The sequence below is a fragment of the Microchirus variegatus genome (assembly GCF_963457635.1).
Source record: "Microchirus variegatus genome assembly, contig: SUPER_7_unloc_1, whole genome shotgun sequence".
NCBI classification, from domain to species: domain Eukaryota; kingdom Metazoa; phylum Chordata; class Actinopteri; order Pleuronectiformes; family Soleidae; genus Microchirus; species Microchirus variegatus.
Genome location: NW_028154781.1, coordinates 52,313 through 74,595, shown reverse-complemented (window position 1 = coordinate 74,595; position 22,283 = coordinate 52,313). Strand labels below are relative to the sequence as shown.

The 22,283-nt window shown below is 47.7% G+C and overlaps 1 protein-coding gene across 1 annotated transcript in view; it reads left to right on the top strand.

Moving 5' to 3' along the window:
- Positions 1-18,677, top strand: part of sptbn5 (spectrin, beta, non-erythrocytic 5) — a 32,825-nt gene extending 14,148 nt beyond the window's left edge. The window contains exons 27-79 of the mRNA XM_083910884.1: positions 80-219; positions 314-413; positions 583-753; positions 826-990; positions 1,073-1,162; positions 1,242-1,378; positions 1,501-1,687; positions 1,779-1,888; positions 1,975-2,065; positions 2,160-2,276; positions 2,390-2,547; positions 2,998-3,130; positions 3,275-3,420; positions 3,515-3,629; positions 4,243-4,353; positions 4,439-4,618; positions 4,706-4,909; positions 4,981-5,130; positions 5,199-5,303; positions 5,396-5,584; positions 5,711-5,866; positions 6,034-6,225; positions 6,308-6,403; positions 6,477-6,598; positions 6,686-6,800; positions 6,888-7,001; positions 7,084-7,205; positions 8,109-8,271; positions 8,362-8,550; positions 8,619-8,696; positions 8,791-8,963; positions 9,172-9,262; positions 9,960-10,106; positions 10,282-10,587; positions 10,674-10,762; positions 10,852-11,038; positions 11,699-11,767; positions 11,867-12,010; positions 12,666-12,862; positions 12,952-13,156; positions 13,257-13,436; positions 13,511-13,672; positions 13,756-13,973; positions 15,176-15,365; positions 15,446-15,622; positions 15,697-15,804; positions 15,890-16,912; positions 17,013-17,081; positions 17,185-17,268; positions 17,768-17,859; positions 18,007-18,126; positions 18,242-18,426; positions 18,503-18,677. Of these exons, the coding sequence (XP_083767010.1) occupies positions 80-219; positions 314-413; positions 583-753; positions 826-990; positions 1,073-1,162; positions 1,242-1,378; positions 1,501-1,687; positions 1,779-1,888; positions 1,975-2,065; positions 2,160-2,276; positions 2,390-2,547; positions 2,998-3,130; positions 3,275-3,420; positions 3,515-3,629; positions 4,243-4,353; positions 4,439-4,618; positions 4,706-4,909; positions 4,981-5,130; positions 5,199-5,303; positions 5,396-5,584; positions 5,711-5,866; positions 6,034-6,225; positions 6,308-6,403; positions 6,477-6,598; positions 6,686-6,800; positions 6,888-7,001; positions 7,084-7,205; positions 8,109-8,271; positions 8,362-8,550; positions 8,619-8,696; positions 8,791-8,963; positions 9,172-9,262; positions 9,960-10,106; positions 10,282-10,587; positions 10,674-10,762; positions 10,852-11,038; positions 11,699-11,767; positions 11,867-12,010; positions 12,666-12,862; positions 12,952-13,156; positions 13,257-13,436; positions 13,511-13,672; positions 13,756-13,973; positions 15,176-15,365; positions 15,446-15,622; positions 15,697-15,804; positions 15,890-16,912; positions 17,013-17,081; positions 17,185-17,268; positions 17,768-17,859; positions 18,007-18,126; positions 18,242-18,426; positions 18,503-18,630 (8,490 nt within the window). The 3' untranslated portion in view covers positions 18,631-18,677. The remainder of the gene's footprint in view (positions 1-79; positions 220-313; positions 414-582; positions 754-825; positions 991-1,072; positions 1,163-1,241; positions 1,379-1,500; positions 1,688-1,778; positions 1,889-1,974; positions 2,066-2,159; positions 2,277-2,389; positions 2,548-2,997; positions 3,131-3,274; positions 3,421-3,514; positions 3,630-4,242; positions 4,354-4,438; positions 4,619-4,705; positions 4,910-4,980; positions 5,131-5,198; positions 5,304-5,395; positions 5,585-5,710; positions 5,867-6,033; positions 6,226-6,307; positions 6,404-6,476; positions 6,599-6,685; positions 6,801-6,887; positions 7,002-7,083; positions 7,206-8,108; positions 8,272-8,361; positions 8,551-8,618; positions 8,697-8,790; positions 8,964-9,171; positions 9,263-9,959; positions 10,107-10,281; positions 10,588-10,673; positions 10,763-10,851; positions 11,039-11,698; positions 11,768-11,866; positions 12,011-12,665; positions 12,863-12,951; positions 13,157-13,256; positions 13,437-13,510; positions 13,673-13,755; positions 13,974-15,175; positions 15,366-15,445; positions 15,623-15,696; positions 15,805-15,889; positions 16,913-17,012; positions 17,082-17,184; positions 17,269-17,767; positions 17,860-18,006; positions 18,127-18,241; positions 18,427-18,502) is intronic.
- Positions 18,678-22,283: the final 3,606 nt, after the last annotated feature.

Here is a 22,283-nt window from a genome sequence, read left to right as displayed (position 1 = left end):
CTGATCTGTCCTCATGGTCCAAGTCAAGCTGGTTTATTCACGGAAAATGCAGATGAAACGTGTGTGTGTGTGTGTTTAGGACTCGGTGGACAGTGTCCACAGTCTGCTGGGACGTCAGGACGAGCTGGAAGGTCTCCTGAAGGCTTTGGACCAACGGGTGGATCAGTTCAGTCAACGCAGCCTGGAGCTCATTGACCAACAGCACTACGCTGCAAAACAGTAAGAAAACAGCCACGAGAGTTAATAAATAAACCAGAGAGTTCGTCTCACAGTGAAGATAAAGATGTCAAACATGTACGAGTTTGTGTTTCAGCATCAAAGAGAGAAGCAGGAGCATCCAGAAGATCAACAGGAGGCTGAAAGACAGCAGCAGGCAGAGGAGGAGTCTGCTGCTGGCCTCCAAGAAATACCAGGTATTATCATTATCATCATTATTATCATTATATTATTCTATCCGTCATTTTTGAGGGGGTTAAGATGCATAAAACTAGTGCTGTGCAATAGTTTAACGCGTGTTTTTTTTTTGTTTCTTCTATTCTTTGGTCAGAACTATAATAACCTTGGGTTGTGCTTGTGCTGCAGGAGTTTCAGAGAGACGCCGACGAGCTGCTGCTGTGGACGGACGAGAAGTTCAAATTGGCAGAGGACGAGTCGTACCGCGAGCCCACCGACGTCCTCCCGAAGCTGAAGAGACACGAGGCGGCGGAGAGCGAGGTGCAGGCCAACCACGTGTGGCTGGACACGCTCGTCCAGGTCAGAACTTTACCACGATAACTTCATTTATGCAGCACTTTGGTGGAAATAAAGACATGAGTGTGTGTTCAGCTGGGACAGGAGATGCTCCGCGAAGAGCATCACCACAGTCAGAGCATCAGCAGGAAGATGTCTCAGCTTAGCAGCCGCTGGACGAGACTGCAGGACAAGATGGCCGACAGAGGGGACAAACTGAGACAGGCGGGTCAACAGGAGCAGCTGATGGAGCTGCTGCAGGTGAACGACTGACCACACCACACCACACCACACCACCCACAGCCGCTCACTAACTCAATAATAACTGTCTGTGCTTCGTCAGGACGCCAAAGTCAAGATCGACGCCATTCAGTGGATGCTGAACAACGCCACCAAAGGTCACGACCTGCGCTCCAGTCGACAGCTGCTGAAGGTGAGGACGGGCGTCCCTTTAAACCACGTGTTTGTTTTTGCTTTAACGTCCAGCTCTGTGTTTGTGTGTGTGTGTGAAGGAGCATCAGCAGCTGGAGATGGAGGCCAAAGAGCTGGCGGAGAAGATCAACTCCATCGTCAGCAGAGCCAAACATCTGGCCTCCACACACTTTGACTCTCACAGGATCCTGCAGGAGACGGACACTTACCTGAGCCGGTGAGTCTCTGCTCTAAATGAGTCTTTATCTACTGTTAGCATCACATTATAAGTAAACCGTGGTTGCTAAAGCAGATCTGGTGGAGTTGTAGGAGAAAATCATTGAGCTCTTTGTGCTGCAGGTTCAAATCCCTCCAGAAGCCTCTGGAGCGGCGGCGATCTCAGCTGGAGGCGGCGGTGCTGCTGTTTGGCTTCTACCACGATGTGGATCTGGAGCTGAGCTGGATCTGTGAACACCTTCCTGCCTCTGGATCCACGGGATACGACAAGTCTCTGTGTGGAGCCATCAGTCTGATGAAGAAACACAAGGTCATTCATCGTGAAGATGATCGTCTCAAATCAAGACAAACACCTGGTCGTTGTTTTTAATGTTTTTAATGTTGTGTGTGTTTTTACCCAGGAGTTACAGGCCGAAGTTAACGCCCACAGGAAACACCTGAACTACATCTTGGAGAAGGGGCGGAGCCTGGCCAAAAGTAGTAAATCAGAGGGAGAGCAAGTTCTCCAGAGGTTTGCTCTAAACTGCCACTCAGTGACTTAAGGAAATCCCGCTCCATGATGGGTCTAATCCTTTTTAATTTAACATGTATTTGCAGGTGCAGAAATCTGACTGCAGAGTGGGAGGAGCTTGAGGAGGTGTGCAACAGGCGAGCAGCTCACCTGAGTAAAGCCATCACCAGAGAACAGGTGACACGGGCCTTTAAATGCCTTCATAGACATGCCCTTCCCTGTCTTTGTGATCTGCAGATCAGCTAAAATAAAGTATGTGTTGTGTCTCCAGCTTCTGTTGGACTGTTCTGAGCTGGAGTCCAGACTCACAGAGTCCATCAGCCTGGTGAACACTGACGACTACGGCAAAGACCAGCTGGCCTCGCTGAGTCTGCTCTCCAAACACCAGGTAACGCCTGCAGCCACAGCGAGACCGCTCAATAAATACTACATTTAGACAGTAAAACAAAACTCTATGGGCAGTATTTGTTATATTAAGGGTTTGTGTGTGTGTGTGTAAAGGTGCTGCAGGGTCAGCTGGAGGTGCTGCAGGTGGAGGTGGAGGATCTGGGAGACCAGGTGGCTCAGGCGGTTCAGGACTGGGGTCTGCAGGAGCTCAGCAGACCCTACAGCCGCCTGAGTGGACTGAACCAGCAGCTACAGCACCAGGCTGCTCTCAGGTAGAGTTAGCCTCGTCGTTAAAGGGATCGTTCGGTGTTTTCAAATAGAAGAAGGAACTAAGGAAATACGATATCTACAGAACAGGTTCACGTCTTTCTCCCACACCAAAGTCACTCACTCTCCCACACCAAAGCCCATAGAGAAAATCAGCGATTTTAACATCACAGCACACAGGAGTTCACAGGAGTTGTTGATCCACAGCTGCCTCCATCACTAACTTATAATGACTGATTTTGTCACTTCAGTGTTTGAAATCCTTTGTTCAGATTGACCTCAGTGACACAAAGTGACCACTGTGAGCTAAAATCACTGATTTTCTATATGGACTTTGGTGTGGGAGAGTGAGTGGTTTATATCTGGGTCCCCTGTGCATCGTGATTCCGTGTCCATGATCTGTTATAAAGGTGCTGTGGTCTGTGATCCTCGTGTCTGCTTGTGTTTCCTCTCAGGGGTCAAAGGTTAGAGGAAGTGCTCCATCTCCACGAGTTCAGACGGGAGTCTTCAGAGATGGAGGAGTGGATGAAGCAGCAGAGACAGACGGCAGAGTCTCAGGACCTGGGCAACGACTACCAACATGTTCAGGTTCCTTCAGAACTCTGCTGAGAGCTTTATATTTTTGTTTACTGATGTTTCAGCTTATTTAGGGTTAGAATATTTTCTGGTTTCTTTGCTCCACAAAACAAAGAAATCATTCAAACTGTTTGTTGTTGGTGTTTTTTTGTGCAGCTGCTCCGTGGGAAGTTTGAAGGTTTCCTGAAGCATCTGGAGGTCGGAGAGGAGCGACTGCAGAGCTGCAGCGACGTGGCCGCTCGACTCATCCGCAGCAAACATCCACAGAGCTCTGCGGTCAGAGACGCTCTCCACAAACTCAGGTTCACTCTTTATTTCTTTCTTTTTCATTATCAGTGATCGTGTGTTTCCTCTCAGCCTTCATCTGTCTGAGCCGTGTCCACTGTCACTTTGCAGTGCATGCTGGGAGGAGTTGAAGGGCGTGGCCAGAGAGCGTCGGGATCAGCTGCTCAGAGCCGAGGAATGTCACCGCTTTCACCAAGAGCTGAGTGATGCGCTGACGCTTATCCAGGTTCACTTCACTCACTGTGTTTACCTTCAAGTCCCATTGTAGTCTGACTAAGTCAGTCGTCATGGAAACATGTTGATCTGACTATAATCGGGCTAGTCTTCGTCCAAGTCAGTCTTCATGGAAACATGTTAGTCTGACTATAATCGGGCTAGTCTTAGTCCAAGTCAGTCTTCATGGAAACATGTTAGTCTGACTATAATCGGGCTAGACTTAGTCTAAGTCAGTTTTCATGGAAACACTTTAGTCCGACTATAATCGGGCCTTAGTCTGACTAAGTCAGTTTTCATGGAAACACCTTAGTCTGACTATAATCGGGCTAGTCTTAGTCTAATTCAGTCTTCATGGAAACACCTTAGTCTGACTATAATCAGGCTAGTCCAAATCAGACTAAGTCCGTTGTCGTGGAAACACCTTAGTCCGACTATGATCGGGCTAATTTTAGTCTAACTAAGTCATTTTTCATTGAAACACCTTAGTCTGGCTATAATCAGGAAAGTCTAAGTCTGACTAAGGCCTTAGTCTGATTGAACTGACGTAAACGTACTGTGTGTGTGTGTGTGTGAGGGATCGTCGCTGTGTTAATGCTGCTCTGTCTCTCTGTCGCCCCCTGCAGGAGAGAAAGAAGTGCATCCCTGACGACGTGGCGAAGGATCTACGAGGAGTGACGTCACAGCTGAGGAAACACGAGGCTCTGCTGTACGAGCTGGCTGCTACAGAGCAACAGGTGCAGATCATCATCGATCACTGATCAATATCAAGAAGACAATCATTACAAATCATTTGTGTGTGTGTGTGTGTGTGTGTTGCAGTTGCAGGAGCAGCTGGACGCCGTCGACCCCATCCTGGAGCTGTGCACGCCTCACTTGAAGCTCCGCCTCCAGGACGTGCAGCAGGAAGTGGTGGAGTGGTGGGAGGAGCTCCGGCTTCACACTGAGCAGAGGGAGGAGGAGCTAAAGTTAGCGTGTCAGCGTTACCTGTTCCTGAACACGGTGAGGACAACAGCGACGGCTGGAGAAGGAACTCGGCTGATCTCGGCGTCGCGTCTCACCTTCGTCTTCTTCTTCGTTGCCCTCCAGGTGCAGGACTACTTCCTGTGGAGCAGTCAGCTGATCGGAGCCATGGCCGCCGAGGAGAGCATCAGTGACGTGGCCACCGCCGACCTCCAGCTCGCTCAGCACCAGCAGCTGTGGGCGGAGATGGAGGTCAGACAGGAGACGTACCAGCAGGCTGTGGACGTGGGAGAAGAGCTGCAGGAGAGGGACACCAGCCACCGCACAGAGGTGAGGACACCACCTGCTGGAGGAACAGAGCCGTTACAGGTGGTTGAGAAGCTCATTTGTCCTGATCTTAGGTGCTGGAGAAGCTGGACGCTCTGCAGGTGGAGCGGGACAAACTGGACGAGCGCTGGAGGAGGAAACAGAGCTGGTTAGAAAGCGTTTACGTGGAGCAGGTTTTCTACAGAGACGTCAGCAGCGTGGACAAGATCTCCAGCTCTCAGGAGGTACCTTCATCCCATCAGTGTGGTCCTCTGTGGTCCTGAGTGTTAGCTAAAACAAAGCGTTTTTGCAGGTCCTGCTGCAGAACAGCACTCTGGGAAACACGGTGGACGAGACGGAAGGTTTGATCAAACGCCACGAAGCTTTTGAGAAGCTGCTGAACTCGCAGGACGACAAGGTCCGTGGCATCTGTGCGTCACATGTTTGAGAGTCGGTAGCTGCTTTATTGACCTCGGTGAAGATCTTCTCTCCTCCCTCTGTTGTGTCCAGCTGTTCTCTCTGAAGGACCTCGCCGAGCAGCTGAAGAAGCAGCTGAGCCCAGAGAAGAGTGGGCGTGTCCAAGCCAAACTCAAAGCCCTCCTCCAGAGACGGGATAGGATCAAGGAGCTGTCCGTCAAACGCAGGGAGGAGCTGGAGCTTTCCAGGATGTTGTGCATCTTCAGTCGAGATGTTGCTCAGGTGATGGACGACAAAAGTCTGTCCAGCTGAGTGTGAACGTGTCATGTGATCACAGTGTGAGCGTGTCATGTGATCACAGTGTGAGCGTGTCATGTGATCTCACACCTGCTTCTGTCCGTCTGTCAGGCCGAGGAGTGGGTTTCTGAGCGGAGGCACAAGATGGCGGAGGACGAGAAGGTCGACCTGAGCGACCTGCAGACCAAGATGAAGCTTCTGCAGAAACATCAGGTGTTTGAGGCCGAGATCCTCGCTCACAGTGAGATCATCAGCTCTGTGCTGCAGGTGAGAAGATATGACTAAACCTCATGAGAAGACATTACGAAACCATGTGAGAAGAGATTATAAACCACGTTTATTTTCAAACTGTAAATAAAATCAATTTCCTCCTGAGAAAAAGCTTCTTCATTCATCTGAAAATGTTCAAATCCACGTCTGGTTCTGGTCCTCAGGCAGGAGAAGATCTGGTCTCCATTCATCACTCGAGCTCCAGGGAGGTGAAGAGATGCGTCGGCGCTCTGCTGCTCCACTGGGAGGAGCTAAAGAAGGCCATGGCCATGCGAGGGAAAGCTCTGGAAGATAACCGAGACTTCCTGGAGTTCCTGCAGAAGGTGGAGGAGGTGGAGGCCTGGATCAGATTCAAGGTAGGAGGTGGAGGAGGAGGAAGAGGAGGACAAGTCCTACAGTCCATGTAGAAGATCGAACGAGGTGTTGTCCATGTTTCAGGAGGTGATGGTGAACGTAGGAGATGTTGGCGAGGACTACGAACACGGAGTTCAGCTCCTGAAGAAACTGGGCGAGTTTAGAGGAGGTGGAGACGGGGTGAGTGACGGAGGTAAGAGGAGGGCGGGGTCACTGGAGACCGGGTTCAATTAATGACATGGTTCACCTGCAGGAGGTGACAGTGGACGACGCCCACGTCACCGCCATTGACAGACTGGCGTCCAGACTGGAGAAGAGACAGAGCGGCAACGAGCTGGCCACCGTCAGGAGGCGGAGACGACAACTCAACGACAGGTAAACACTAAACGTCCAATCACGGTCGACGTCCAATCACGGCTCGTCTGTGTCCGGCTTTTCTTTCTCCTTTCTCGTCTTCAACAGGTGGAGCAAGTTTGACGGAGACCTGAGCTCCTACAGGAGGAAGCTGGAGGAGGCGCTGGTGGTCCACGCCTTCATCAGAGAGCTGGAGGAGGTCAGGGACAGAGCCAACGAGAAGGTCAGCTGTCCGTCTCAACTGTCACAACGTCACGTGTCCATGGACATCACGCGTGGTTTTAAAATCGCTTTGATCTGCGTGGTTTAGATGCTGCTGCTCCAGAGTCAGGACTGCGGCTCTGATGTGGAGAGCGTGGAGAACCTGATGAGACGCCACCAGGAAACAGAGAGGGAGGTCGGGGTCATCCAGGAGAGGTCAAAGGTGACGGTGATCATCATCGTATCGTGGCTTAAGTGATAACGTGGTGATAACACGGTTATAACATGGTGTCCTGTGTGTCCAGGCTCTGGAGATGGAGGCATCCGTTCACCTGAAGGCTTCATCAGTGATGAACGACAAACTGAAGAACAAACACAAGGAGACTCTGAAGAATCTGAAGACTCTGGACACAGAGGTCAAACACCGGTGAGACGCTTTCTGCTCGTCTGTGTCTTTAGACATTATATCCTGGTATAGGAGATACATGTGGATATACAGCTGCACACAGGCTGTTTCTGTGGACTCTGAGTGACAATACACTGTAAAATACACTGTAAATACACTGTTAAATACACAGTGAAATACACAGTGAAATACATAAATACATTGTTAAATACACTGTTAGATACAATGTAAAATCACAGTTAAATACATTGTAAAACACAACACAAATACACTGTGACTACACAGTGAAATACACTGTAAATACATTGTTAAATACACTGTTAGATACAATGTAAATACACAGTTGAATACATTGTAAAACACACTACAAATACACTGTAAATACACAGTTAAATACATTGTAAAACACACCATAAATACACTGTTAAATACACTGTAAAATACACTGTTAAATACACTATAAATACACTGTTAAATACATTGTCAAACACACCACAAATACAATGTAAAATACACTGTTAACTACACTGTTAAATACATTGTAAAACACACCACAAATACACTGTAAATACACTGTAAAATACACCATACATACACTGTTAAATACACTGTAAATACTCTGTAAAATACACTGAAATACACTGTTAAATACATTGTAAATAAATTGATAAATACACTGTTAAATACACTGTAAATAAATTGATAAATACACTGTTAAATACGCTGTTGAATACATTGTTAAATACACTGTAAAATACACTGTTAAATACACTGTAAATAAATTGATAAATACACTGTTGAATACATTGTTAAATACACTGTAAAATACACTGTTAAATACACTGTAAATAAATTGATAAATACACTGTTAAATACACACTTCAGAGGATCCAGACCCTGTATTCAGTAACCATGTTTGTTCAGGAAGGAGAAGCTGCAGGAAGCTCACCAGCTGCAGCTCTTCAGAGCCAACCAGCGCCTCCTGCTGGAGTGGAGCATGAAACAGAGCAGCGAGATGGCAGAGAAAGGTCTGCCCAAGACCAGAGCCGAGGCCGACCGGCTCATCATGGAGCACCAGGACTGGAGGGTGAGCGTTTACCGCAGGTGTGTAACGTGTGTAACCTGTGAGTAACCTGTGTGTAACCATGAACCTGTGTGTGTGTGTGTGTGTGTGTAGACAGAGATCCAGGCCCGCACTGAGCGCATGGACTCTGTGCGGGACTTTGGTCTGGGTCTGAGCCGGTCTGGTCACAGGTCAAAGGCAGAGATCCAGAAGTGTCTGAAGCAGCTGGAGGAAGCTAAAGCTGGACTGGAGCGAGCCTGGCTGAGCCGCAGCAGTACACTGGAGCAGGCCCGGACCCTGCAGGTGAGAAGGTCAAAGGTCACACTGTGTGTGTGTGTGTGGGCGGAGCCTAACCTAAGTGTGTCCTGCAGGTGTTCCTGGTCTCTGTGGAGCAGTGTGAAAGCTGGCTCAGCAATAAGGAAGTGTCCCTGTCCAATCAGGACCTGGGGGTAAAGATGATGTCTTATTGTTATTGTTTGTTATCGTTTGTGAACGTGTGAACAGCGTTTCATCCTGTGTGTGTGTGTGTGTGTGTGTGTCCAGAGCTCGCTGACACAGGTGGAGACTCTTCAGAGGAGACACACTCAGTTTGAGGAGGCTCTGGAGGCTCAGGTGGATCAGCTAGACCAGGTGGACAAACAGGCTCAGGAGATGATCCAGCAGAAACACTACGACGCCGACAACATCAGAGCCAAGAGCAAAGCGCTCGCCGTCAGGTAAACACACAGTTTTCATGTGTTCCCAAAGACAAACGAGGCAATCGGAGATGGCAGACCAAACAGAAGATCAGATTTGGGCTAAACGTGGTCTAAACGTGGTCTAAACGTGGTCTAAACGTGGTCTAAACCAGGTCTAAACATGGTCTAAACCAGGTCTAAACATTTGGAGCAGACGTTAAACAGAAGATGTTTTCTGTGTTTGTAGGCGGAGTCAGCTGCAGCAGCAGAGTCGACGTCGTCACAAAGATCTGGATCAGTCTCTGCAGCTGCAGCAGTTTTTATCCAGCAGTTACCAGGTGATTTATTTTACTACTATACTCTGTACTGTACTTTATGGTACTATAACTCTACTGTACTGTACTTTACTATACTTTACTATACTTTACTGTAGTGCGATAACTTCACAGGTGTACTTTACTATAATTTACTGTACTTTACTTTACTGTAGTGACATAACCCCACAGGTGTACTTAACTTAACTGTACTTTACTGTACTCTACTGTATTTTACTGTAGTGAGATAACCTCACAGGTGTACTTTACTGTACTTACCTGTACTTTACTGTAGTGAGATAACCTCACAGATGTACTTCACTGTACTTAACTGTACTTTACTGTAGTGAGATAACCTCACAGGTGTACTTTACTGTACTTTACTGTACTGTACTTTACTGTAGTGCGATAACCTCACAGGTGTACTTTACTGTACTTACCTGTACTTTACTGTACTGAGATAACCTCACAGATGTACTTCACTGTACTTAACTGTACTTTACTGTACTGAGATAACCTCACAGGTGATCGTTCTCTAACTTTAGCTTCAGGCTGATATTTTACCTTTTGTGTTTTCTTAACAAATCACTTCAGCTGACTTTCTCCTTCCTCACCCTCACTCTGACAGTGAGGAGGCTCCCTCGTGTGGCTCAGACGTGAACTGCAGATATAAAACCTGATTTAATGGTGTGTGTGTGTGTGTGTGTTTTTTTTTTTCCAGGTGTGTGTGTGGCTGAATGAGCGTAACGCCGTAGCTTTGGATGAGAACTGGAGGGAACCAACTAACCTTCAGGCCAAACTACTGAAACATCAGAGCTTTGAGGCCGAGATCCTGGCTAACCGCTACAGGGTGGACACACTCACCAAGGTGTGTGTGTGTGTGTGTGTGTGTGTGTGTGTGTGTGTGTGTGTGTGTGTGTGTGTGTGTGTGTGTGTGTGTGTGTGTGTGTGTGTGTGTGTGTGTGTGTGTGTGTGTGTGTGTGTGTGTGTGTGTGACCGACCGTAACCCTCGGCCTGGTCAGAACTCTGTGTGTGTGTTGCAGGAAGCTGAGAAGCTGTTGTCCACGCTCGGCTCGGCCGACCTGAAGGTTGGACCTCGTCTCAGAGAGCTGAAGGACAGCTGGGAGGTCCTGGTCCACAGCTGTCAGGAGAAGAGGAGCAGGCTGCAGGAGGCCCACCAGGCGCTGCAGTTCCAGCGTTCTCTGGACGACGTGGAACAGTGCGTGGCGTCCGTGGAGACGGAAGTGTCCGGCGAGGACGGCGGCAGCGACCTGCCGTCAGTCGTCAGGCTGCTGAAGACTCTGCAGGCTCTGGAGGACCAGGTGGACGGACTGAGAGACAGAATCCAGGTCCTGGTGAATCGTCGCAGAGCCACAGCCGGGTCATCGTCCACCTTAGTTTGTGTTTTTTTTGACGTGACTTTGTTGTAATTCAGGGTTTGATGGAGACGGCCAAGACTTTCCACTCTGAGGGAAACTTCCTGGCAGAGGAGATCCAGACCAGAGTGACTCACACCATCAACAGGTCTGACATCACAGCGTCCACCTCACTATTAACTCTGTCAACTCTGACCTGGTGTGTTTCACCGTGTGTGTGTGTGTGTGTGTGTTCAGGTACAACGGTCTGTCGGAGCCCCTGCAGAGCCGCAGGGAAACCCTGGAGGCCTGGCAGGTTCTGTTCCAGTTCTACAGAGACCTGGAGGAGGAGTCAGTCTGGATCACAGAGAGACTTCCCTGTGTCTCCTCTAAAGAGTGGGGGAGTTCACCCAGTGGTTCAGAGCAGCTGCTGCTCAAACACCAGGTGACCTTTGACCCTGGTTTACTCTCCCACTCCTATTTCCTCTCCTACACTTATTTCCTTTCCTCTTGTTTCCTCTCCTTTCCTCTTATTTCCTCTCCTACTCTTGTTTCCTTTCCTCTCCTCCTCTTGTTTCCTCGTTTCCTCCTCTCATTTCTTCTCGTTTCCTCTTATTTCCTCTCCTCCTCTTATTTCCTTTCCTCTTGTTTCCTCTTATTTCCTCTCCTACTCTTGTTTCCTTTTCTCTCCTACTCCTATTTCCTCTCCTCCTCTTGTTTCCTCCTCTCCTCTTGTTTCCTCCTTTCCTCGTTTCCTCCACTCGTTTCCTCTGCTTTCCTCTTATTTCCTCTCCTCCTCTTGTTTCCTCTCCTCCTCTTGTTTCCTCTCCTCCTCTTGTTTCCTCCTTTCCTCGTTTCCTCCTTTCCTCGTTTCCTCCTCTCGTTTCCTCTTATTTCCTCTCCTCCTCTTGTTTCCTCTCCTTTCTTCTTGTCTCCTCTCCTCTTATTTCCTTTCCTACTCTTGATTCTCTCCTCTCCTCTTGTTTCACCTCCTCTCGTTTCATCTCCTCTTGTTTCCTCTCCTCTTTTGTGATGTTAAAATCCCTGATTTCCTCTCTGACTTTGGTGCAGGGAAAGTGAGTTTTCTTTCTGTTTTTTTTTTCAGGCTATGATGCAGGAGATCTCAAGCCACGCCTCATTGGTTCAGGCGGTTGAGGAGGCGGGGCATAGTCTGGTGAGGACGTGTTGTTGTGTTCAATAAAGTTCTGTACGTTGATGTATTTATTTATTTATTATTGTATTTAAATGACGGTGATGTGTGAAACCTCCTCAGGTCAGAGGTCGTCACTTTGCGTCACATGACGTCCGTGAGCGTCTGCAGGAGCTGAAGCTTCTCCACGAGGAGCTGACCACGGCGGCCGAGACCAAGGAGAAGCTCCTGCAGGGGGCGCTGAGCATCCACACCTTCATCTCTGAGGTCATTTACACTTCTTCTTTCTTCATCTTTCTTCATGTTTTTACTATTCTTCTTCTTCCTCCTCTTCTTCCCTTAATAAATGAACAGAGAAGCAAATCAATACAAAAATACACAAATTTATCCTCTCCTCTTGTCTTGTTTCCTCTCCTCTTGTTTCCTCTCCTACTCTTGTTTCCTCTCCTCTTGTTTCCTCCCCTACTCTTGCTTCCTCTCCTACTCTTGTTTCCTTTACTCTCCTCTTGTTTCCTTTACTCTCCTCTTGTTTCCTCTCCTCCTCTTGTTTCCTCTCCTACTCTTGCTTCCTCTCCTACTCTTGTTTCCTTTACTCTCCTCTTGTTTCCTTTACTCTCCTCTTGTTTCCTTTACTCTCCTCTTGTTTCCTCCCCTACTCTTGTTTCCTCTCCCACTCTTGTTTCCTCTCCTACTCTTGTTAACTTTACTCTTGTCTTGTTTCCTCTCCTACTCTTGTTTCCTTTACTCTTGTCTTGTTTCCTCTTCTACTCTTGTTTCCTCTCCTTTTGTCTTGTTTCCTCTCCTCATGAATAAAATGATAAATTTGCAGATTATTAGTGTTGATATTATGATGTGTGTGTGCGTGTGCGTGCGTGTGAATGTGTGTGTGTGCGAATGTGTGTGTGCGTGTGTGTGCGCGCAGATCTCAGAGCTGCAGCTCTGGCTGCAGGAGCAGCGATCTGCACTCGACTCTCAGGATTGTGGGCGGAGCGAGGAGGCGTCGGCAGCTCTGCTGAGGAGGCTGGACTCTGTGGACGTGGAGCTGGAGAACCAGAGGAGGGCGCTGCTGAGGCTGCAGGAGAGCGGCGCGTCACTGCAGCAGCTCTCGCATCCTCTCGGGTAAAAAACTTTGTCTTTGTCTCGCACTCTGTTCGCTTTTATTCTGAAAATCTCATTAAAAAGCTTCTGTGTGTGTGTGTGTGTGTCAGTCACCTGGTCTCTGAGTCAGTCCCGCTCGTCACTGAGCTCTTGGACGCCGTCCTCAGACTCTCCGTGTCTCGCCGCGTCGCTCTGGACGACCAGCTCCGCCTCTACGCGTTTGAGCGCGAGGCCAGAGAACTACAAAGATGGCTGACGTCCAAGAAGACGGCGGCAGAGTCCGAGGACTGTGGACAAGATCTGGAGGACGTGGAGGTAAAAGTCCAGAGGGTCACATTCAGATTCTACCAAGAGCTGAAGTCTTTATGCATCCTCTCCTGTCTCCTTGTCTCGTCTCCTCCTCCTCCGTGGTCAGGTTCTGCAGAAGAAGCTGGAGGTTCTGGTGTTGGAGGTGTCAGGTCTGGGTCGCAGCAGACTGAGTGTGGTGCAACAGTTGGGTCGAGGCCTTCGTTCGGACGGCGAGGCGCGCAGGATCGACGACGCCGTCAGCAGGATGTGGGAGGAGCTTAACAGCAGCATCGGCACCAGGGAGCAGGTGAGACACGAGGACGCTCGGGTTTGGATGTGAGAGGGGGGGGCTGACCGTGGTGCTGCTGCTGTGCTGTTCAGAACCTGCAGGGGGCGAGAGAGATCCATCAATTTAACCATGACGTGGACGAGCTGAAGGCCTGGATGGCTGAGAAGGAGGCGGTGCTGGACTCAGAGGACCAGGACCAGGACCTGGACCTGCAGTCCATCCAGACTCTGCTGAGACAACATGAGGCTCTGGAGGTACGACACACACCCACACACACACACACACACACACACACACACACACACACACACTGATGATTGACAGCTCTGGTGTTCAGAGGGACCTGCTGCTGATCTCTGACGAACTGAGCCGGAGGAAGGAAGAGGGCGGAGCCTTGAGCGGACGCCGCCCTCGCTCGTCTCGCTCTGTGTCTCAGAAGCTTCAGGATCTGGACGTCTGCTGGACACGTGTCCACGACAAAGCCTCGCAGCGCCGCCACATACTGGACCAAGCCGCACACGTGCAAAAATACTTCTGCGTCTGGACCGAGCTCATGTAAGTCTGCCTCAGCAGCGCCCCCTGTCTGCTTTCAACCAGTCATCCCACTGCCTGAAGCTCCGCCCCTCAACGTATAACAGAAATCATGGTTTTTTCATTACGTAACATTTGATTTTCCGCAATTTATGTAGTAAAAGTACACTATTTATATAGGAAATGTAGTAAAAGTACACACTTTATTCAGGAAATGTAGTAAAAGTACATAATTTATTCAGGAAATGTAGTAAAAGTACACTATTTACATAGGAAATGTAGTAAAAGTACACAATCTATTCAGGAAATGAAGTATTTATGTAGTAAATGTAGTAAAAGTACACAATATATTTAGGAAATGTAGTAAACGGACACCATTTATATAGAAAATGTAGTAAAAGTACACTATTTATATAGGAAATGTAGTAAAAGTACATAATTTATTCAGGAAATGTAGTAAAAGTACATAATTTATTCAGGAAATGTACTGTTTATGTAGTAAATGTAGTAAAAGTACATAATTTATTCAGGAAATGTAGTAAAAGTACACTATTTACATAGGAAATGTAGTAAAAGTACACAATCTATTCAGGAAATGTAGTATTTATGTAGTAAAAGTACACAATATATTTAGGAAATGTAGTAAATGGACACCATTTATATAGAAAATGTAGTAAAAGTACACTATTTATATAGGAAATGTAGTATTTATGTAGTGAATGTAGTAAAAGTACACCATTTATATAGTAAATGTAGTAAAAGTGCACTATTTATGTAGGAAATGTAGAAATGTAGTAAAAGTACACTATTTGTGTAGTAAATGTAGTAAAAGTACACTATTTATTTAGGAAATGTAGTATTTATGTAGGAATTGCAGTTAAAGTACACAACTTGTGTAGTAAATGTATTAAAAGTACACCATTTATATAGGAAATGTAGGAATTATATAGTAAATGTATTAAAAGTACACTATTTAGGAAATGCAGTATTTATGTTGTAAAAGTACACTATTTATGTAGGAAAATGTATTAAAAGTACACTATTTAGGAAACGGAGTAAAAGTACACTAATGTATGGAATGTGGTAAAAGTAGACTACACAGGAAATGCATTTATGTAGGAAAATGTATTAAAAGTACACTATTTAATGTATGGAATATGGTAAAAGTACAGGAATTTATACAGGAAATGTAGTATTTATTTAGTAAAAGTACACTTTTGTGGCAGGGCGTGGCTGAAGGAGATGCTGTCTCTGATGAGGGGGGAGGGGCAAAACGTGGAGGGCGTGGACCTGGAGCAGCTCATCAAGAAACACGACGAGTGCCACGCCCACATCGAGCGGCAGCTCAACAAATCACGCGATGTGAAGGACGAAGGGTGGCGACTGGTCGAGGACGGGAGTTTCATGTCGCGGGAGGTAACAGAGACGTTAGCCACGCCAGAACCTGTTGGTCAGACAGGAAGTGGCGTCTGGTAGTAACATCCTCCCTCCTGCAGGTGGAGCAGCGAGTGAACGAGCTGGAGGAGCTGGAGACGCAGGTGGTGCAGGTGTGGGAGGAGACCAGGCTGTGGTACGAGGAGGAGCTGGAGATCTCCCTCCTGCAGAGGGAGCTGCAGCAGGCCGAGCGATGGCTGAGCTCCTACGAAAACACTCTGACGGCCGACGACTACGGAGTAAACATCGACGGAATAATTCAGGGCTTATTTTGTTGTTTGAGGGAGTGACGACTTTGATGTTTGTGTTCAAGGACACGGTGTCTGATGTTCAGGAGCTGCTGAAGAGGCAGGAGGACCTGGAGGCCATGATCCAGGCTCAGAGCGAGCGATTCATCGCTCTTCAGAAGAAGAAAACGCAGGTCGGGCCGAAAAACAAACCCTACGTTCAAAGAATGAAATGTGGCGCAGTTTAACGCAGCTGACATCTTTCTCTTCTTTTGTCAGAGGGAGAAAAGACTTGGTCTCCATGGAAACGAGGAGGACAGGAAACGTCCAGCCAGGGTCTCGTCTCTGAGGAGGAAACCCTCAGATCCAAAGGCGCCGCACAGACACATTGTCCACCGAGTCAAATCGTCCACGCTGGAGGACAAACCCTCTGCTAGTCCACCATCCAGCCCAGAACCAGGTCCTCTGAGACAAAAGAGTCCTCCTGTTAGTCCCAGCACCCGTCCAATGGTGAAGACCCGGAGACCCCGACCCGTACAGTCCAACTTAAATCCAGACTCCCGCTCTGCTCAACCAACCGTCTTATCCTGGTCTAAACGGCTTTCCGAGGAAGTCCATTGTCCGGAAGATGGTAACCCTGAGGAAAACCAGCTCTCTGAGAAGGTCTGTCGTCCAGAAGAAGATCCTTACCCTGAGGAGGACCAGTATTCCAAGGAAGTCAGGTATCCAGATCAGCCTTTCCCAGAGGACCAGTGCTCCGAGGAACACCATCATTGTGAGGAAGTTAAGCAACTAGATGATCATTTCCCAGAAGAGAACAGGCATTTCAAGGAGGACCAGGGTTCTGAGGCAGTCAGGTGTCCAGATGATTATTTCCCAGAAGACCAGTGTTCTGAGAAAGTCCAGCATTCAGCAGATCCAGACCCTGAAGAAAACCCTCGGTCCACCTCGAAACCTCCTCTTGCTCCAAAGCCCAGAATCTCCTCCACTCAACCAAGGTTCAGACGCCGCGATGATCCCGTCGACCCGTCAGAGAAACCACCTGACTCACCACCTCCAATCAGACGGCTTGTTCCTCCGACTGACCCGCCTCCTCCGCCCGTTGCTCCGCCTCCTGTGAGAAAGCGACTCAGGAAGTTGGATCCGCCAGCGAGCGAAGGACTCGCCTCTGCGGCTCCGCCTACTGACGAACGGGTCACGTCAGCTGAGCCAATGGGGACGGAGTGCGAGGATCCACCTGACCTCGCTCCTCCACGGCGACAGCGGCTAGAAGATCTACTCGAGGAACCGCCCACGGCTGAGGTAACGGCAAATAAACAGTGTGCAGTGTCACCAGAAGGTGGCAGTGCAGACACGGAACATGAGGATAACATTGATGGCAATATCTTTTTGTCGCACACAGGTGACTGCAGTGCGGCCAGTCAGACTGCAGGGGGCGCTGGAGATCAGAGTGAAACAGGCAGGAGTCAAGGTGAGGCACAAAAACACCAGCATGGGATTTTCACAATAAAGGTCTCACCTCCTGTTTGGTGAGAGAAGCTGATGATGATGATGATGATGATTTGCTGCTGCAGGGTTTTGACCACTGGGAGGAGCTGTTTGCTGTTCTGGAGGGAGAGACACTCAGCCTGTATAAAGACCCAGCAGCAGCTGCACAGGTACCAACCTAAACTACATGTACACACACATATATATATACATATGTATATATATGTGTGTGTACATATATACACATTAGTGCTGTGCAAAAGGTTAATGCGCATTGACGCATGACACGTTTCCATGACGACTGACCGGAAATAAACATGCATGGCGTCATGTTTACGTGCCGTGACACCGGCTAGCTCAGTTAGCTGCATTAGCTCCTTTTAGCGCCCGTTAGCGTGCCGACAGTGGAACTGGAGCGGTCTGTTTTATTAAAGGAAAAGAGCAGCGCTACAAATAACCAGCGTACCTGTGTACTGCGTATTTGTGCCTCTGTTTTTAAATTTTAGCGTTACTATACAGACTCATTTTAACAACCGGGAGTCACGTAAACATGACGTCAAGCGCGTCTTTTTCCGGTCAGTCGTCATGGAAACGCGTTGTGCGTTAATGCCGTTAACAGCACTAATACACATGTATACATGATGTGATTGTGTTGTTGCACTTCCACAGAGGACCACCAGGTGGCCTCCTATCAACATGGTTGGAGCAGTGTGCAAAGAGAACCCGTTCTTCAGGAGGAAGGAGAACACGTTCAAAGTCATGTGAGTGGCTGCGTTAATTGGCGTTGATTCACGTTTCGCCTGAAATCGAGACTCAAAGTTTGACCTACGTCGTGACGCGTTAATGTCGTGTAAACGTGTGCATCGGGATCGTGACAAAAGGCTTTTATTTTGAAATTCTTCTGTCAGACTGGAGGATGGGAGTCAGTTCCTGTTTGCTGCGTCCAGCAGAGAAGTTCAAGTGCTGTGGACGAAGACGCTGCAAAACCAAGGATCTGAAGAGAGAAGCAGTGACTCTGACGACTCAGGGTGAACACACACACTCACACACACTCACACACACTCACACACACACACACACACACACACACACACACACACACTCTCTAAAAACCACGTGACCTGATTGGTGGTTGTTTCTCAGGAGGGCGTCGTCCGTCAACTTGAGTCTGGAGAAATTGAGCGACGCTTCGTCTAAAGCTGTGGACGGAGGACGCTCTGAGCGTCTGGAGAGACAGTCGTCCTCTGAGGGTCAACCTCCTCCCAAACCCCCGCACACGTACTACGACAAACATCGTTATCCTCACGGCGGCCAAGCGCCACCCTCAGGTGAGGCCACGCCCACTTCCTGCTCATTCCCTCTGAACCAGAGGAGATGTTTCACTTATCAATTGTTTCACTGCAGGTTTACAAACTCCGCCTCCTTCGGTAGCCCCTCCCACACCACCTGACATCCAGGCCCCGCCCACTCTGGCTACAGACGACAGACCGAGGAAAGGTCGGGTTTTCAGGAAGTTCTTCACCAAGAAATGACAGGTGACACCTGTGACATCATCATCACCTGACACCTGTGACATCATCACCACCTGACACCTGTGACATCATCACCTGACACATGTGACATCATCACCACCTGACACATGTGACATCATCACCTGACACATGTGACATCATCATCACCTGACACATGTGACATCATCACCACCTGACACATGTGACATCATCACCTGACACGTGACATCATCACCACCTGACACATGTGACATCATCACCACCTGACACATGTGACATCATCACCTGACACGTGACATCATCATCACCTGACACATGTGACATCATCACCACCTGACACATGTGACATCATCACCTGACACGTGACATCATCACCACCTGACACATGTGACATCATCACCACCTGACACGTGACATCACCACCTGACACATGTGACATCATCACCTGACACATGTGACATCATCACCACCTGACACATGTGACATCATCACCACCTGACACATGTGACATCATCATCACCTGACACATGTGACATCATCACCACCTGACACATGTGACATCATCACCTGACACATGTGACATCATCACCACCTGACACATGTGACATCATCACCACCTGACACATGTGACATCATCATCACCATCTGACACCTGTGACATCATCACCACCACCTGACACATGTGACATCATCATCACCTGACACATGTGACATCATCACCACCTGACACATGTGACATCATCATCACCTGACACATGTGACATCATCACCACCTGACACATGTGACATCATCACCTGACACATGTGACATCACCAACCTGACACATGTGACATCATCACCACCTGACACATGTGACATCATCACTTGACACATGTGACATCATCATCACCTGACACATGTGACATCATCACCACCTGACACATGTGACATCATCACCTGACACATGTGACATCATCACCACCTGACACATGTGACATCATCATCACCACCTGACACATGTGACATCATCACCACCTGACACCTGTGACATCATCATCATCTGACACCTGTGACATCATCATCATCTGACACATGTGACATCATCACCACCTGACACCTGTGACATCATCACCACCTGACACCTGTGACATCATCACCACCACCTGACACATGTGACATCATCACCACCTGACACATGTGACATCATCACCACCTGACACATGTGACATCATCACCTGACACATGTGACATCATCACCTGACACATGTGACATCATCACCACCTGACACATGTGACATCATCATCACCACCTGACACCTGTGACATCATCACCACCACCTGACACATGTGACATCATCACCACCTGACACATGTGACATCACCACCTGACACATGTGACATCATCACCTGACACATGTGACATCATCACCACCTGACACATGTGACATCATCACCACCTGACACATGTGACATCATCATCACCTGACACATGTGACATCATCACCACCTGACACATGTGACATCATCACCTGACACATGTGACATCATCACCACCTGACACATGTGACATCATCACCACCTGACACATGTGACATCATCATCACCATCTGACACCTGTGACATCATCACCACCACCTGACACATGTGACATCATCATCACCTGACACATGTGACATCATCACCACCTGACACATGTGACATCATCATCACCTGACACATGTGACATCATCACCACCTGACACATGTGACATCATCACCTGACACATGTGACATCACCAACCTGACACATGTGACATCATCACCACCTGACACATGTGACATCATCACTTGACACATGTGACATCATCATCACCTGACACATGTGACATCATCACCACCTGACACATGTGACATCATCACCTGACACATGTGACATCATCACCACCTGACACATGTGACATCATCATCACCACCTGACACCTGTGACATCATCACCACCACCTGACACATGTGACATCATCACCACCTGACACCTGTGACATCATCATCATCTGACACCTGTGACATCATCATCATCTGACACATGTGACATCATCATCATCTGACACATGTGACATCATCACCACCTGACACCTGTGACATCATCACCACCTGACACATGTGACATCATCACCTGACACATGTGACATCAGCACCACCTGACACGTGACATCATCATCACCACCTGACACCTGTGACATCATCACCACCACCTGACACATGTGACATCATCACCACCTGACACATGTGACATCATCACCACCTGACACATGTGACATCATCACCTGACACATGTGACATCATCACCTGACACATGTGACATCATCACCTGACACATGTGACATCATCACCACCTGACACATGTGACATCATCATCACCACCTGACACCTGTGACATCATCACCACCACCTGACACATGTGACATCATCATCACCTGACACATGTGACATCATCACCACCTGACACCTGTGACATCATCATCACCTGACACATGTGACATCATCATCACCACCTGACACCTGTGACATCATCATCACCTGACACATGTGACATCATCATCACCTGACACATGTGACATCATCACCACCTGACACATGTGACATCATCACCACCTGACACATGTGACATCACCACTCTCACTCTGATAAAAAATGACACTATTATTTTTTGAATTTTGAAAAATAATGAAAAATACTAATAATGTGTGTGTGTGGGTGGGTGTGTGTAGTTCTTATGGTGGCCACACGGTGTCAGTGTCAGCACAGTAATGAACTGCTCTCAGTTCTAATCTCTGAATTTGATTGAACCTTTGACCTTTAACCCCATGAACAAACCACCAATGACGGCGCTTCATAATCATCTTCGTCATCATCATCACTTCCTGTTTAACACATATTTATATTAAAGTTGTTTTAAATCACAGCAAAATATAGTTTTTAATCAAATTATGATTTAAATGAATTAAATTAAACACTTTTTACACATTTACATTTGACTTTTCTGTGAAAATAAACCTTTTTTTTTTTAGCACTGATTAACTAAAGATTTTTATCGATAAACTTGTATCATGAAACATAAACGTCTTTTAAACTGAAATAGTCAAATATTCACTCACTTTTGAGTGAATATTTGATTATTTCATGTTAGGCTGTAGTTCCACACTTTAGCCACTGGGAGGCGCCACCTGCCCTCCTCCTGAAGAGAGAGACTTCAGATGCACACTCACACACACACCAGACAGGGTGGGTCAGGAGGTCAAAGGTGAACACAAACCCTCTTTTAGTATAAAACATGAAATTAAAAACCCTTTAAAATCGTAAACACGTCCTTATAATAAATAATTCAAACTGAAAGAACCAGAACTTCTGCACTAACTTCTGTGAACATCCCATAATTTCACCTGCACTTTAACACCAGACCAGAAGTCTTTTAAAGAACCTGATAAAGAAGAGATGAGCAGAGAAACGCCTTAAGAATGAGTGAGAGGTCAGAGGTCAGAGGTCGTCTCCCTTCTTCACCCTCTGTTCTGATCAATAGTATTGATTACTTCAGTCAGAGGTCACTTCCTGTTCGGGCGGATCAAACTTTTCTCAAAACAGGTCAACATTTGATTTAGTTTCCATCAGAAACAGAGATAAAATCGCTTAGAAAATGAATGAGGTTTGGTTTAAAGTG